The following is a 13,859-nucleotide window of genomic DNA, read 5'->3' as shown; positions in this document are numbered from 1 at the left end:
AGTTTGCTTTCTCTTTTTATTGAAAAACTTAAAAAAAATTTTTTTTTGTTTCCTATATACTTTAAAAGAATTCTGTGAGTATGGGAGCTTCACCCGCGATTGTCTGCACACCACATTTGTACAGAGCCCCCAGAAGCTAGAAGGATCCCCTGGGACTACAGTTACAGATGATTGTGAGCCCTATGTGGGTGCTGGGGATGGAATCGGTTCTGTGAAAGATCAGCCCATGATCTTAATCACTCCAGCCCCAAAGTTTTACTATTTTTTTTTATGTTATATATTTGTAAGTGTTTTTGTAAGTACTGTTCACTGAGCACAGGTTCCTGGAGGGGCCAGAGGCTTCGGGTCCCTGGAGCTGGAGTTGGCAGCAGTTTGTAAGCTGTCTGACATGGGTGCTGGTAGCAAGCCCAGGCCCTCTGCAAAGGTGGTGCATCCTCTGAGCACTGGTCCATCTCTCCAGCCTTTCTTCTGTATATCTTACTTGCACAGCTTCTCTCGTCTGTATGGCTGACTGGCTTCTGGCCCCAGGCGTGTCCCTCTGTTTCTTCTTCATTCTCTCCTCCTTTTCTCATTCCTTTCAATCCTAGATTTTTCATATTCTCTCTACCTGCCAGCTCTACCTATCTTTCTCCTGCCTAGCTATGGGCCATTCAGATTTTTATTAGACCAATCAGGTTCCTTAGGCAGGCAAGATGAAACAGATGCAAGACACTTTACATAGTTAAACATAGTTTACATAGTTAAACACACATTCTTACATCATTAAACAAATACAGCATAAACAAATGCTAATAAATAACTACAGCTCAACAGATAACAAAGCCTGAGCAGAATCTGAGAAACCAAAAGGAATTAAGATGAGAAATAAAAGAAGTTTCAATTCAGTAGTTCATAAACTTAAATATGCACAAGAATCACCTAGGAAACCCGTTTAAAGTACTGACTTCTCAGGTCCTTTCCCATGATTCATCAAGTTGGAGAAGAGCCCAGGAAGACCTTTAATCAGAACATAGCAATAACTCTAGCATCCAGGGTTCCCCCATTAAAGATGACAACAGAATTAAGAGCTGGAGAAGGATAAGGACTTCTAGAAAATGGGAAAGGGGCATCCTAGAATACTCGAATGTTGTACACTTTGAATATTCTATTGTCACCCAGAAATCTGTCCTTTAAAAGTAACCTGAGCCAGTGTGGTGGCACAGGGCTGCAACCCTTGCACTTGGAGGCCGAGAAAGGAGGACTGACTGCCAGTGGCTCCAACCCCATTTCGACGCACAAGCAAACAAGATAGCAAACAAAACAAAGCGACTGGAGAGCTAGCACTGTGAAACACCCCAGTGATTCCAGTTCTCAGGATCAGGTGTTTGAAGCCAGCCTGGAACAGGGAGCCATCTATTAGAACAACAAAAAATAGCCTTAAACTAAGACACACTGAATGTGCCCTATGTCACCTAGAATTTCCTGGTCCAGACAGCACAAGATCATTGAGCATGTGAATGGATCTTGATAATAAAATCAGGTTTCTTTTCATCTCATCTGGTCTGCCACTTAAAATGATGCTTCAGAAAGACACACAAAAGTATCCCGGTGAGCTGACACACACCTGTAACTTGGGCATTCTGGATATGGAGGCAGGAGGGCTGGGAGCTCAAGCCTTGGTTGCACAGCAAGTTTAAGGTTGGCATGGACTTCATGAGAGCCTGTCTTAAAAGAAACCAAAAGGGCAGGAGAGATGGACCAGTGCTCAGAGGATGCACCACCTTTGCAGAGGGCCTGGGCTTGCTACCAGCACCCATGTCAGACAGCTTACAAACTGCTGCCAACTCCAGCTCCAGGGACCCGAATCCTCTGGCCCCTCCAGGAACCTGTGCTCAGTGAACAGTACTTACACAAACACTTACAAATACATAACATAAAAAAAAAAAAATAGTAAAACTTTGGGGCTGGAGTGATTAAGATCATGGGCCGATCTTTCACAGAACCGATTCCATCCCCAGCACCCACATAGGGCTCACAATCATCTGTAACTGTAGTACCAGGGGATCCTTCACCCTCTTCTAGCTTCTGGGGGCTCTGTACAAATGTAATACTCCACGGGATAAACAAATATAACACATGTTTGCCTAGCTAAAGTAATATTTCACAGTAGGGCTTGATGCTGCTTTTAATGTCAGCACATAGGAGGCAAGGCAGGAAGGCTAACTTGGGCTGCATAGCAAAGCCAAGCGCCCCTCAAGTTTTAAAATTAATGATAATGTCAGAGAAAGCTTGTACATGTATATGTATATAAAAGAAAATAAGGGAAATAGATATAAAAATGATATTTCTTGATTAATAGGAATTATTGAACACATATTAGGTGGTAACTAATGTTATGTGTATACTTGCTGTTTAGTAACTTGTTACATTCTTTTTTGCCCCAAGACAGGGTTTCTGTATGTAGCGCTGGCTGTCTTGGAACTCGATTTGTAAACAGGCTGGCCTTGAAGTCACAGAGATTTGCCTGACTCTGCCTTCAGAATGCTGGGATTAAAGGTGTGTGCCACCACCACCAGGCTGTGGTCCTTGTTTTGACTGTAAGAGCTGTTCAGTGACTGTCAGGAAATGACTGTGAACAGAGCAAGGCCAGAGCAATGGATGAAAGATGACAAATTGAAACATGTGAGGGCTGTAGTTTATGCTATAAAACCAAAGTGAGCGTGAGAGGGAAAAAAGCTTAAGGTTAAAAAGAAAATAAACTTTCAGATATGTATTTCTAGATAGAGAAACATAATCCTCAGGAGTAGCTCACCTCTTAGGTAGAAAACCAGGGACAGAGGTGAGTGGAGGTTGTGGGGAAGATAAATTGTCTTATTGGGACCTGGACCCTGTGGCTCAAAGGTAGAGTGAGCCTTTGCCTAGCATGTTCAAGGCCCTGGGTTCAATCTTTAGGTGGAGAGGTGGAGAAAAGGTCCAGCTGGAAGGTAGAGACACTTATTCTCCCTAATGGAGGCAGAAGTGGGAAAGACTGTCTAAGAGTGCTTGTTTGCTTCCGTATTTTATCCCTAGCATGGTAAAGTGTGACTTAGTCAATGAGTATAAACACTTAGTACAAACTACACAGAGAGTATAACTTTATTCCTTGATCCTTCGGTTAGCAGCTCCACAAGTGTAATTGCTTCTCACTTACACAACCACTTTTCTATACAAAATATCCATAAAAGGAGATGAGAGAGGAATCACGTGTTCCTGAAGGGACTCTCTCCTGATGCAAACATCTACGTCCTCATTGACTCTGGAATTGGAGTTACAATTATCCCATTGTCTAGGTACGTATCTCTACAGACAGCTGGCTGACTCCCAACAACTGTGGCAGTGACTAGCCCGACTTGCCTATAGACTTGTCTGTTGTGTTTCTGAATAACAAAAGACTGAGGCTTTTGTGTATGCTAAGTGAAGTTTCTTATTTGTTGTTTATAGGATTATTGGGTGGGGGGAGCAAGAACTCACTACTTAGAGTAGGCTGTCCTCAAACCAATGATCCTCCTGTCTCTATCTTCTGCAAGTGCCTGTAAAATCAACCTGGCTTCAAGTTACTGTTTTGTTTTTTCATATGATTTGCATTTATGTCAAGAGTTTGAATAAGGGCTGGAAAGTTGGCTCTGTGATTATACACACACACGCACACACACACACACACACACACACACACACACACACACACACATTTCTTTCAACCCTTGCACAATCCAGCGATTGTTCCTCACAGGTAGCATAATATCTGGAAGCCTGAAAATGAGACTCATCTCAGAAAGACTGGATAGGTGAAGAGCAACACCACACCTTTAGTGCAGGCCCACAAAAGCTGAAACCCTGATACAGTGAATAGTATAACCCCTGCTGGCCAGGGATAACTAGGTTTCGCTCAGCCTCCATTAACATACCCTGCAATAAATGCAACTTTTGGTTCTCAGTTGGTTTATTCTACCCATGCAGAATCCAAGTGTGTGTGTGAGGAATCTGTAGTTGTCACTGTTGCTTTTTAACACATTTTAATGACATTCATGGATGTTTGTATGTGTATGCTCATGCACCACGGCACAGGTGTGGAAGTCAGAGGTCAACTTGCTGGAGTCAGTCCTCGCCTTCTAATGTGTAGAACCTGGGGCTTAGACTCAGGTTATCAGGCCTGGTAGCAAACACCATTCATTGCTCACTGAGCTAGCGTGCTGGTCCACTATTCTTACTGAAAAATAATTTGTATAGGTTTGCAGCTAGGTGGGGGAATGGATTGAGGTGATCTTTCTTCTTAGTGATCAACTTTTTGTCTTGGCTAAAAGTAGTTATTTTAAACATCATTTTGACTTTTGATGTAAAGAAAATGGAATTTGGAACCAAATGACATATGAATTTGAATCTAGCTCTGCTGCTTTAAAACTAGATTAACTTTGTAAGGTGAATTTAATAAATCTGACTCCTGCTGGGTGGTGGTGCATGCCTTTAATTCCAGCACTCAGGCGGATCTCTGTGAATTTGAGGTCAGCCTGGTCTACAGAGTGAGTTCCAGGACAGCCAGGACTACACAGAGAAAACCTGTCTCAAATAAATAAATAAACAAACCTGGCTCTCAGTTTCATTACCATAAATTAATAGGGCTGGAGAGCTGGCAGGTTGATCTCTCCAAGGACCTGAGTTTAGTTCCCAGCATCCACATGGCAGTTTACAACTGTCCATAACTTCAGTTCCAGGGACTCTGGCTCTCTCTTCTGACCTCTGCAGGCCAGACATGAACATGGTACACTCACATATATGCAGGCAAACACTAACACATAAAATAAAATATGTAAATCTAATATATATGTACTAATAAAAACCAGTCTTATTTGATTGACCATGGAGCTTAAGTAAGTCTTTGCTTTGTCTAAAGTAGCCATTCCAAATGTTCTGTTTCTCTCAAGAGTTTTGATGACTTTTTTCTCCCTGTGTATTCCAGGCTGTCTGGAGCTCACTATGTAGTCTAGGCTGACTTAAAACTTGGTGGTTTTCCTGTCCTAGCTTCCTAAGTGCTGGGATGCATGAATGAGCTCCTGCTCAGCTCTGAGATCTGATTTCTTTCTTTGTAATTTTTTAGTCGGTGTGTTGCAGGGAATAGTTGTGTAGGTCAAGGGAGAATCATGATGTAAGATTCCACCTTTCACCTTGAGACACAGTCTCTTGTTGCCATTTCTCAGGCCAAGCTTCCTGGCCCTGGCCTGTCTAGAAATGGTTCTTTCTCTGCTTCCCTTATCACCGTGGGGACACTGGGATTGCAGATGCCCACTACTACTCCCGTCTTCCATTCCCACACATGCTACCATAAACTTGGATTACCTCTCACTTCGACAGTTCTAGTGCCTTCCAGGAATCTAGATTTATCTTTGTTGCTCTTAGCAAGTTATACATTGGTGCAAATTTCTTTTTTCTTCTTTTTCCTAAGACAGGGTCTTACGTATCCCAGGCCAGCATCAAGCTTATATTAGTAGAGGTTGACTTCTACTTCTGGTCCTTCTACCCCTTCTCAAGTGGTAGGATTACAGGTGAGTGCCAGCCTGCCTGGCTGTGTGCAGTGCTAGGCGTAAGACCCGGGACATAGGCAAGCAGTAGTTATAACCCAGCACAGATTGACTGTTTTGTGATAGCATCTCACTCTGGAACCCAGGTTGGCCCGGAACTTGCAGTGGTCTTGCTGCCTCAGCATCTACACCACCATACCCAGCTAAAATAAACCTTTAACACATGGTGCTTTTATATTACTTGCCTCTTCAGAAACTGCTCCACCGCAGGCTTCAGTGCGCGGTAGAACTCTTCTGTTATAGAGGTGAATGTTAAAGCTGAGGGGAATCTTTATTTGCTTTAATGGCCTTACATATGAAGATTAGACTCCGCTTCTCTTCACTCATTGGCCAGTTCTTGCCACTGCTGGAATACGGCCCAAATTCCTCAGCGTGGTTTTCACAATCCTTCCCAGCCTGGCCTCACGCTGTTGTCTGTCAGTCTCTGTCTGCCTAGAATCTAATTCACTTTCTCGGATACGAATGCTGCCCTTCCCACCTCAGATGCTTTCCTCCTTCTGCCCTCACTGTCAAATTCTTTCCATTCTGCGAATCCCAAATCACGAATGTCTTTTCCTCCCACTGAGCCTGAGGTATGCAATGCCTCTAACCACATCCTTGCCTTTGTGCAGCAATTGTGTGGATGTCGGCAGAGACAGTAGGTTAGGAGCAGTCTATGGAGAGGGGGCTCTGTGTTCATCATCTAGGTACAGTCTAATCACTGATTATAAGGTGTGTGTCTTCTAACCTTAGACCAATGTGAGGATTACAGATTTCCTCTGCATTTTGGACAGAAGTAATCAAAGCCAAGAACTTGAAAATTGCTTTTTAAAATACCTTTATTATTTCTAATTCCAAAAATGATATATCCAGGCATGGTGGCATATGCTTGTAATCTCAGCGCTTGGAAAGCTGAAGCAGGATGATTGTGAATTTGAGGCCTACTCAGACCCTGATATATGAGTGCCTAGGAGTGTTGCTGCTGCTGCTGGTGGTTGTAGAGATGGTGGTGGTGGTGGTGGTGGTGGTGGTGGTGGTGGTGGTGGTGGTGTGTCGCCCAAGCAAGTCTCAAACATTCCTGCCTCAGCCTTCAATAGACTTGTAGTGCATCTGGTTCTGTTTCTTTTTTGCGAACAGCTTTAAGAACATACTTTATTTTTTCCTTTTATCCATAATTGTTCACTGTAAAAGAGCTGACAACAATTCTAGTCACACCCACACTGGAAGCATAATTTTTCCAAATGTTGCCATAAAGTGTTGGTCAACATTCGCTAGATTTGGCTTGAAGGGGAGCTGCTGTGGTTTCCCACCTTGACGTTCAGTTGCATGTCACTCCCGGGCCTTGTTCCCATTAGAGAAAATGCCACTTGTTGATCTCCTGGCTTCTCCCTCTCCCCAGGTCCTGGGCAACCTGATCCGTTCCTGCTCCAACTCCTCTCCTTCTCCTGCCCTGTGGTTTCTCCTCAGCATCCGCCTGTCACTCACCACCAGCCCTCTCCTGGGCCTGGGCCTTCTCCTTAGGCTTTCCTGGTCGCAGGGCCTCTCTACTCCTTGGGCTTTCTCCCCACCCCGGGCTACCTTCACCCCAGGCTCTTTAACAGGTGATTGTTCCACACTGACGGCTGTCAAAGGTTGCATGGCTGCATAAGGACTCTGCATGCTGAAACCATGTAGAACTGGGGCCACACTGAGCTGGGCCAGTGGCAACTCCATAACTCCAGTTTCAATGGCCCCAAGTCCGTTCACTACATAAGCAAGCGCCTCCTACCTGTTCTCGTTTTCTTTCCACACCTAGCCCTCCCTTTGCTCCCTTTCTCAATAAACTTTATGTGGGTTTGTTGAGTTTGGTGGATGTGTTTCATCACCTGAAGCTGCAGTAAAGAACAGCACCGATGACATTCGCTGAGTCTGTCAGCTACAAGCTGGGATGCAGATACACACGTGTCCCATAAGTCATATGATATATTCAGGTTGAAATCACATGAGTAGCATTACTGTTCTGTCCAGAAAGAGGGGACACTTTTAAAGCTCTCACATTTACTGTTGACTTAGTCTGCATGAGTGTCATTTCCTCTTCATCTTATTCATCCCATTGCTACAAATAAAAAAAAAAAAAATCTAAGTTTGAGAAAAAAACACAAGCTTTAAGTGGTGAGAACAATTATACTTGAATATACCCATCTGCCATGCCAAAGCTCCTTAGCACTACTGTGTATGATGCTACCTTTCAAGGTGAGAATTAAATCATCGAAAGCAAAACTAGTATTTTCAGAGAAGGCTTTTGTTGGAAGGACAGAGCATTGCATGTGGGGAAATAGCATTGTCTCAGAAGGTTGTCTGCCATCTGCTTTGCATTCTGAGGCTTCCGGAGTGCATAGGCATTGTGCTGTTACCAAGGCTGTTGAGGGCAGTTCTGATGGATACATTTTGCAAAGCAGTTCTGCTCTGTGGTTGTCAAGAGAACAGTTCTTTAATCTGTGTATTTTTTTTCCTATTCAAATACAGAAGTGTCGACTTGTTTCTGATCTCACCTCTTCTGGACAAAGGTTGTAACTCCTTTGGTAATTACTAGGGCAAGAAAATCCAACCACCAGCTTAGTGGGTGGAGACCAAGTGATGTCAAGGGTACACTTTGCATGTACTACAACTTGAAGGGATTCCAGAAGAGAATGATAAGTGTAGAGGATTTATCCTCTAAATTTAAATGTATCATACTTTCCCAGGTTGTTAGGAGGCTTTCTAATTATAAGAGCCAACGCTAGTGCATTATACTTAAAATATTCTGCACAGTGTTAAGTAAGTATGCCTAATATTTAAAATATATTATCTCCTTAAATCTACAGTAAAATCCTAGAAAGACAAATGTTATCCTTGGTTTTCATTTGAAGATACTTAAACTAAAGAGATGACATAATTTAAAACATTTTCTCAGTTCTGTACCTGCACACAATATATTGTGGTTCTGTTCACCCCCATTACCTTCACTCTATCCCTGGGCTCCCACTGGTCCTCTGCTTTTCCCCAACAGCTCCTCTTTTATATCTTATTGATCGATTTATCAGTTTTTGTTTGGTTGATTATGTCGGGAAGGGACGTGTGCATGCCATAGCGTGCTCGTGGTTGGCAGAGGACAACTTTCTTTCCTTCCACCATGTAGGTCCTGGAGATGGCACTTAGATTGTCAGGCTTGGTGGCAAATGCCACCAAATCATCTCAATAGCGCCATGTCCTTTCTTTTTTTGTGCGGGTCTTGTACAGGCACCCACAGCTGTTGTGTGTTCAGGATTGCAGTAGCCATGTCATACCCAGAGGACAGCGTTTGATGGCATTGCTGTCTGTCCTCTGCTCTTACATCCCTCCTCCTCTCCAGTAGCATTCCCTGGATTTTGGAGGGTGCAATACATCTGTCCAGTTTAGGGCTGAGGACTACACTGTGTAGTCACTTATGCTCAGCATTGTGACAAGCCTTTGCACTGACTGTTGCCCACTGTAAAAAGATGCTTCTCTGACCCAGTGAGACCACTGTTGGTCTGTGGCAGTTTGTCTTCTTGTCCATTAAGCAAAACATCAGGAATGCATTCCATCTAGAACCATAGGCTTTTGCCTAAGTGTATAATACCAGACATGAATTAATCCAATTAGAAAGCGATTGGTTAAACCCCACCCCCACCTCCAAACAGTCTTGCCCTGTTGCACAAGTGGACATATCTTGCCTGGCGGGTTGGTATTGTACCATAGCTTGGTAAGACAGTTGTTGACATTTCTCACCCAGTGGCCTACATAGCCCCTTCCAGAACTGTGACTACAGCTAACAGGGAGGAAGCTTCCAGCTCAGTTCTAGCTTGATTTCTGTTTCCTGCATCCAAAGTGTACGGTTATCTTCAACAATAGGGTCTTATCATCTAATTCTATTGGGAAACAAAGAACAGTGGCAATAGCCTGTATTGTTTTGGGTGCTTCTCAGAACTCCCTAACCATTATTTCTAGGGAGGTACCCCATACCTGGTACTGGGATCTTCCTTTAAAATCCTATGATTTCTTGGGGCTGGAGAGTTAAGTGCAATTGCTGCTCTTGTGGAGGTACTGGGTTTGATTCACAGCACCCACACTGCAGTTTACAAACATCTGTAACTCTAGTTCCAGGGGATCTGATGCCTTGTCCTAGCTTCCACAGTATCAGGCAAGCACATGTGCACAGACATACAGGTAGGCAAAACACCCACTCATGCATATAAAATAAACATTAAAAACATTTAAATTACCCTACATTTAAATTACCCACCCATATAGGGTACCTCCACTCAAACTATTATTGTATTTTCTAGTTTCTAAAATAGTAGGTTCCCTTTTGGTGGTCCTCCTCAACCCCACATTCTTCTCTCCCAGAAAACTCATCACAATTTAAACCTTTCTATCTGTAGTAACCCTCTCTTTTACTTCCGAGTTACATTTGTTTTACTGTCCACCCACAAAGATTCCCCCCACCACCACCACATCACTCTCATGGCCCCTTTCTTGCCTCCTGGCTACTATAGGTACTCACTCCAACTTAAACACAGAAACCTCCAAATTCCAAGGGAGGACCTACTCATGAGAGGGAACAGAGTTTCTTCTTTCAAGGCCTGAATTACCACACTCCATTTCATGATTTTGTCCCTAAGATACCACCAATTTAAAACATTTTGTATCTGTTTGTCTACTTTGCAGTGCTGGGTTGCATCCCAGAGCCTTGCCGGTGCTAGACAAGCTCTCTACTGCTGAACTGCTGAACCATATCCCAGTCCCAGATAGAACTTGTTCAAAGTAACAAACTTGCAATGGCACCAAAGCCTGCCTTGCTCGCTAGCTCTTTCTCTCATCCTATGCAGTGTCCCTAGCTCTCTCCAGAGTAACAGTTGTCAGTGCTCCCTAGTGTAGGAGAGAAGGTAGGGGAAGAGGGAAAGAGAGAGGGAGGAAGGGAGAGACAGAGAACAAAAAGCCATGTGGACGGAGGCAGAACCTAGTTTGGGCTTGATTAGTGAGATGTTGATTGCATCTCTCCTAGGATGTTATTCTAAAAAGGGGAAGATTTCACTCCGAATGTGACTTTGGAACAGACTGGGTTCAGAATAAGGTCAGCTGATATTTGTACAGTAGGGTCAGTGATAAAATGATGGAACTGAAAAGGGACCTAAGAGATCATCTGTTCTGACCTCCTTTTACAGGAAACTGCACCCCAAAGACACTGACTCATTTGACCGAGGTCACACAAGCTTTGGAAAGCCACAGAGGCGTGTGGCCTGCAGCTTTGGGCTCTCTCCCTTTGCTCATCCTGCTGCCTCCCAGAGTGCTGGGAATCCTGTCCTATGTTGAATAGTCTCCCTTTCTCTATCCCATAGGTGTTTCAGAGTCTGTAGACAAGATGGAATCCACTCCATTTAATAGACGACAATGGACTTCCCTGTCATTGAGAGTAACAGCCAAAGAACTTTCTCTTGTCAACAAGAATAAGTCATCGGCAATTGTGGAAATATTCTCCAAGTAAGTGCTGATCTTGGTCCAAAAGGACCATCTGTCTTGATAATTAGTGAAGCAATGTAAAATGGCTGCATTGAGCACCCCATGGGTGTTAGGCACTGTAGAGAAAAAGAATGTTATCAATCAGAGGACCATTCCTCTGTCTTTGGATGTTTATTTAATCAAGGACAAAAAAAAATGTTACAAAAAGAGACTTATAAAATACTAAAGTGTAGCCAGGTGTTGGTGGTGCATGTCTTTAATCCCAGCACTCAGGAGGCAGAGGCAGGTGGAGACCAGCCTGGTCTACAAGTGCTAGTTCCAGGCTAGCCTCCAAAGCCACAAAGAAACTCTGTCTGGAAAAACAAACAAACAAAAAACCAAAAAAAAAAAAAAAAAAAAACCGAAATGTAAAGCAAACTGTTACTAAATCCAAAGGAATGGACAGAGGATCAGATGAGGGACAAGAGGAGAGAGTCTGTCATGGGCAGGGACCATCAAGGAAGGCAAAGGGCTTTTGTTTTGCTTGTTCCTTGGTTTGCTTGTTTATTTTGAGATGGGGTCTCCTGCAGCCAGGCTGGCCTTGCACCTGTTCCTTAGCTGAGAAGGACGGTGAACCCCCAAACCTCCAGCCTCTGCTTTGCAAATGCTGTCATTATAGGCATGTGCCACCAAGTCCAGTTCTGTTTTTTAGGGTTATTTTCTCCCCATTCTGTAGCCTGGAACACACTAACATATCCCAGACTGGGTTTGCACTCATGAGCAAAACCCTTGCCTTCACCTCCTGAATACTGGATTTCTTGGTGTGAGCCAGCCATCGTGTCCTGTAGGGGGAAAATTGTATCTTAATTTTTCATTGCAAAGGGTCAAACCTGGAGCCCTACACATGCTAGGTATGTGCTCCATCCCTGAGCTACATTCCCTACCTATAAGAGTTCAAATGACATTTAAAATTCAGCTCATCAGTTATGTTTTCAAGTGTCTGATAGGCGGTAGGGTTTAGCAAATGAGGGTTTATTGAAACACAGACATCTATTTTCAGGTTGTCTTTGCTTTCACACTGAGCCAGCAGAGATATTGGCTATAACTGAGACTGTTACCTCAAAAGTCTAAAACATCTGGCCCTTTAAGAAAATGAGAAAACTTTGCCAGCCAGGCTGTCTATAGTAGGTGCTGCCGCACACAGTAGGTGCTGCTGCACACAGTAGGTGCTGCTGTACACTGTAAGTGATGCACACACTGAAGGGATGTTCCACATATATTAGCACATCAGAGATAGCAAACAGATGCATTGATGATGGAGCAAAGCCATGGACAGGTGATAGGCTTGCTGCAACTAGTACTTTATTACCAGGAAACTATTGTACTTATGAGAAGAAGGAGAGTAAAGACATGAAGACAGTGATTCTAGGAGCTGTGTCTAGGATATAGTTAAACATCAACAGGAAGTTTCTGTGACTCACAGTGTCACCTTTCCTTTGATAACAAATCCCAGCTGGGCAGTGGTTGCGCACAACTTTGCTCCCAGCACTTGGGAGGGAGAGACAGGCGGATCTCTGTGAGTTCAGTGAGTTAGAGGCCAGCCTGCTCTACAAAGTGAGTTCTAGACAGGCTCCAATGCTACAGAAAAACCCTGTCTTGAAAAAGAAAAAAGAAAAAGAAATAAAAGAAGAAAGGTGTTGCAGGCTGTCACCTGGGTTCTCAGCTGGAGTCATGGTTGGAAGACCTACACACGGCCAGTCCGTGTGACTGTTTGGCTCAGTGGCTGAGTTCTAAACGCAAGCATCCGGAGAGGAGGGGAGAGCAAGAGGAGGGGGACTACAAGGTACTGCTTTGCCTGGTCATGACTTTAGCCTTGGAAGCTGTTCCCAATCGTGCTCGCCATATTTTCAGATGTGAGTCACGAAGGCTGGCTCATATTCCACAGGAAGGAGGTGTGCAGTTTGGCTCCATCTTCTGGTGGGAGGAATGTCAAAGATATTTTGAACTTTTTTTTGTTTGTTTGTTTTTCAAGACATGGTTTCTCTGGCTTTGGACTCTGTCCTGGAACTCTCACTGTAGGCCAGGATGACCTTGAACTCACAGAGATCCATTTGCCTCTGCTTCTGGAGTGGATTAGAGGTGTGCGTGCAGCAATTGCCGCCACCACCACCACCATCAGGTTTGAACCTGTTTTAAACTATCTTCTGTAGGCTTCCCTGGTCTTTCTAAAGATTCACTTTTGTGTGTCTGCAATGGGGCCCAATAACCTTAGAGGGATTTTTTTCTTGGCACAGTCTCTTCCAGCTCTGCCTGACCTTGAACTTGCTACATAGCTGAGGATAAACCTTGAACTCCTGCTTCTACTTCCTGACTCAAGTGACCCCCCTCCCCCCCGTTTTGGAGAAGAGGTTAGCAATCACTGATAGTAGAGGAGGTGGATTTGGGAAATGAGACTTGAATATAGAGCAAAGTGAGTGAGGAGAGGCGTGTGGAGCCTGACCGTGACAAAGGGAACAGGGAGGCAAGCAATCCTTTATGGCAAAAACCAGAGCAGGAAGGGACTGGTGTAATTAGGTTAGGCCAGGCGGTAGGCTTGAGTGCTGTGCTGCGGTTAGGACTTAGTTAGATTAACAGCAAAGTGCAATGAAAAGTTTCCATGCAGGGAGACTGACACGATGAGACTTGTACATCCCAAAGATGCTTCTGGCAGCAGCATGGAAGGTCTATTAGAAAGGTGAGAGATGGGTGACACGGAGACAACTCATAGGGTTGTCATGGGGACCCAAGTGAAAGCTGTAGGGGTGGGGGATA

At 44.1% G+C, this 13,859-nt stretch overlaps 1 protein-coding gene across 1 annotated transcript in view; it reads left to right on the top strand.

Annotated features, from left to right (window-relative positions):
• The window catches only part of Lima1 (LIM domain and actin binding 1), a 91,949-nt gene that overhangs the window by 20,631 nt on the left and 57,459 nt on the right, over window positions 1-13,859 (top strand). The window contains exon 2 of the mRNA XM_051189893.1: window positions 10,949-11,090. Within this exon, the coding sequence (XP_051045850.1) occupies window positions 10,972-11,090 (119 nt within the window). The 5' untranslated portion in view covers window positions 10,949-10,971. The remainder of the gene's footprint in view (window positions 1-10,948; window positions 11,091-13,859) is intronic.

This window comes from Phodopus roborovskii, unplaced genomic scaffold (genome assembly GCF_943737965.1).
Source record: "Phodopus roborovskii unplaced genomic scaffold, PHOROB, whole genome shotgun sequence".
Taxonomy (NCBI): domain Eukaryota; kingdom Metazoa; phylum Chordata; class Mammalia; order Rodentia; family Cricetidae; genus Phodopus; species Phodopus roborovskii.
This window is presented reverse-complemented; position numbering and strand designations above follow the sequence as displayed.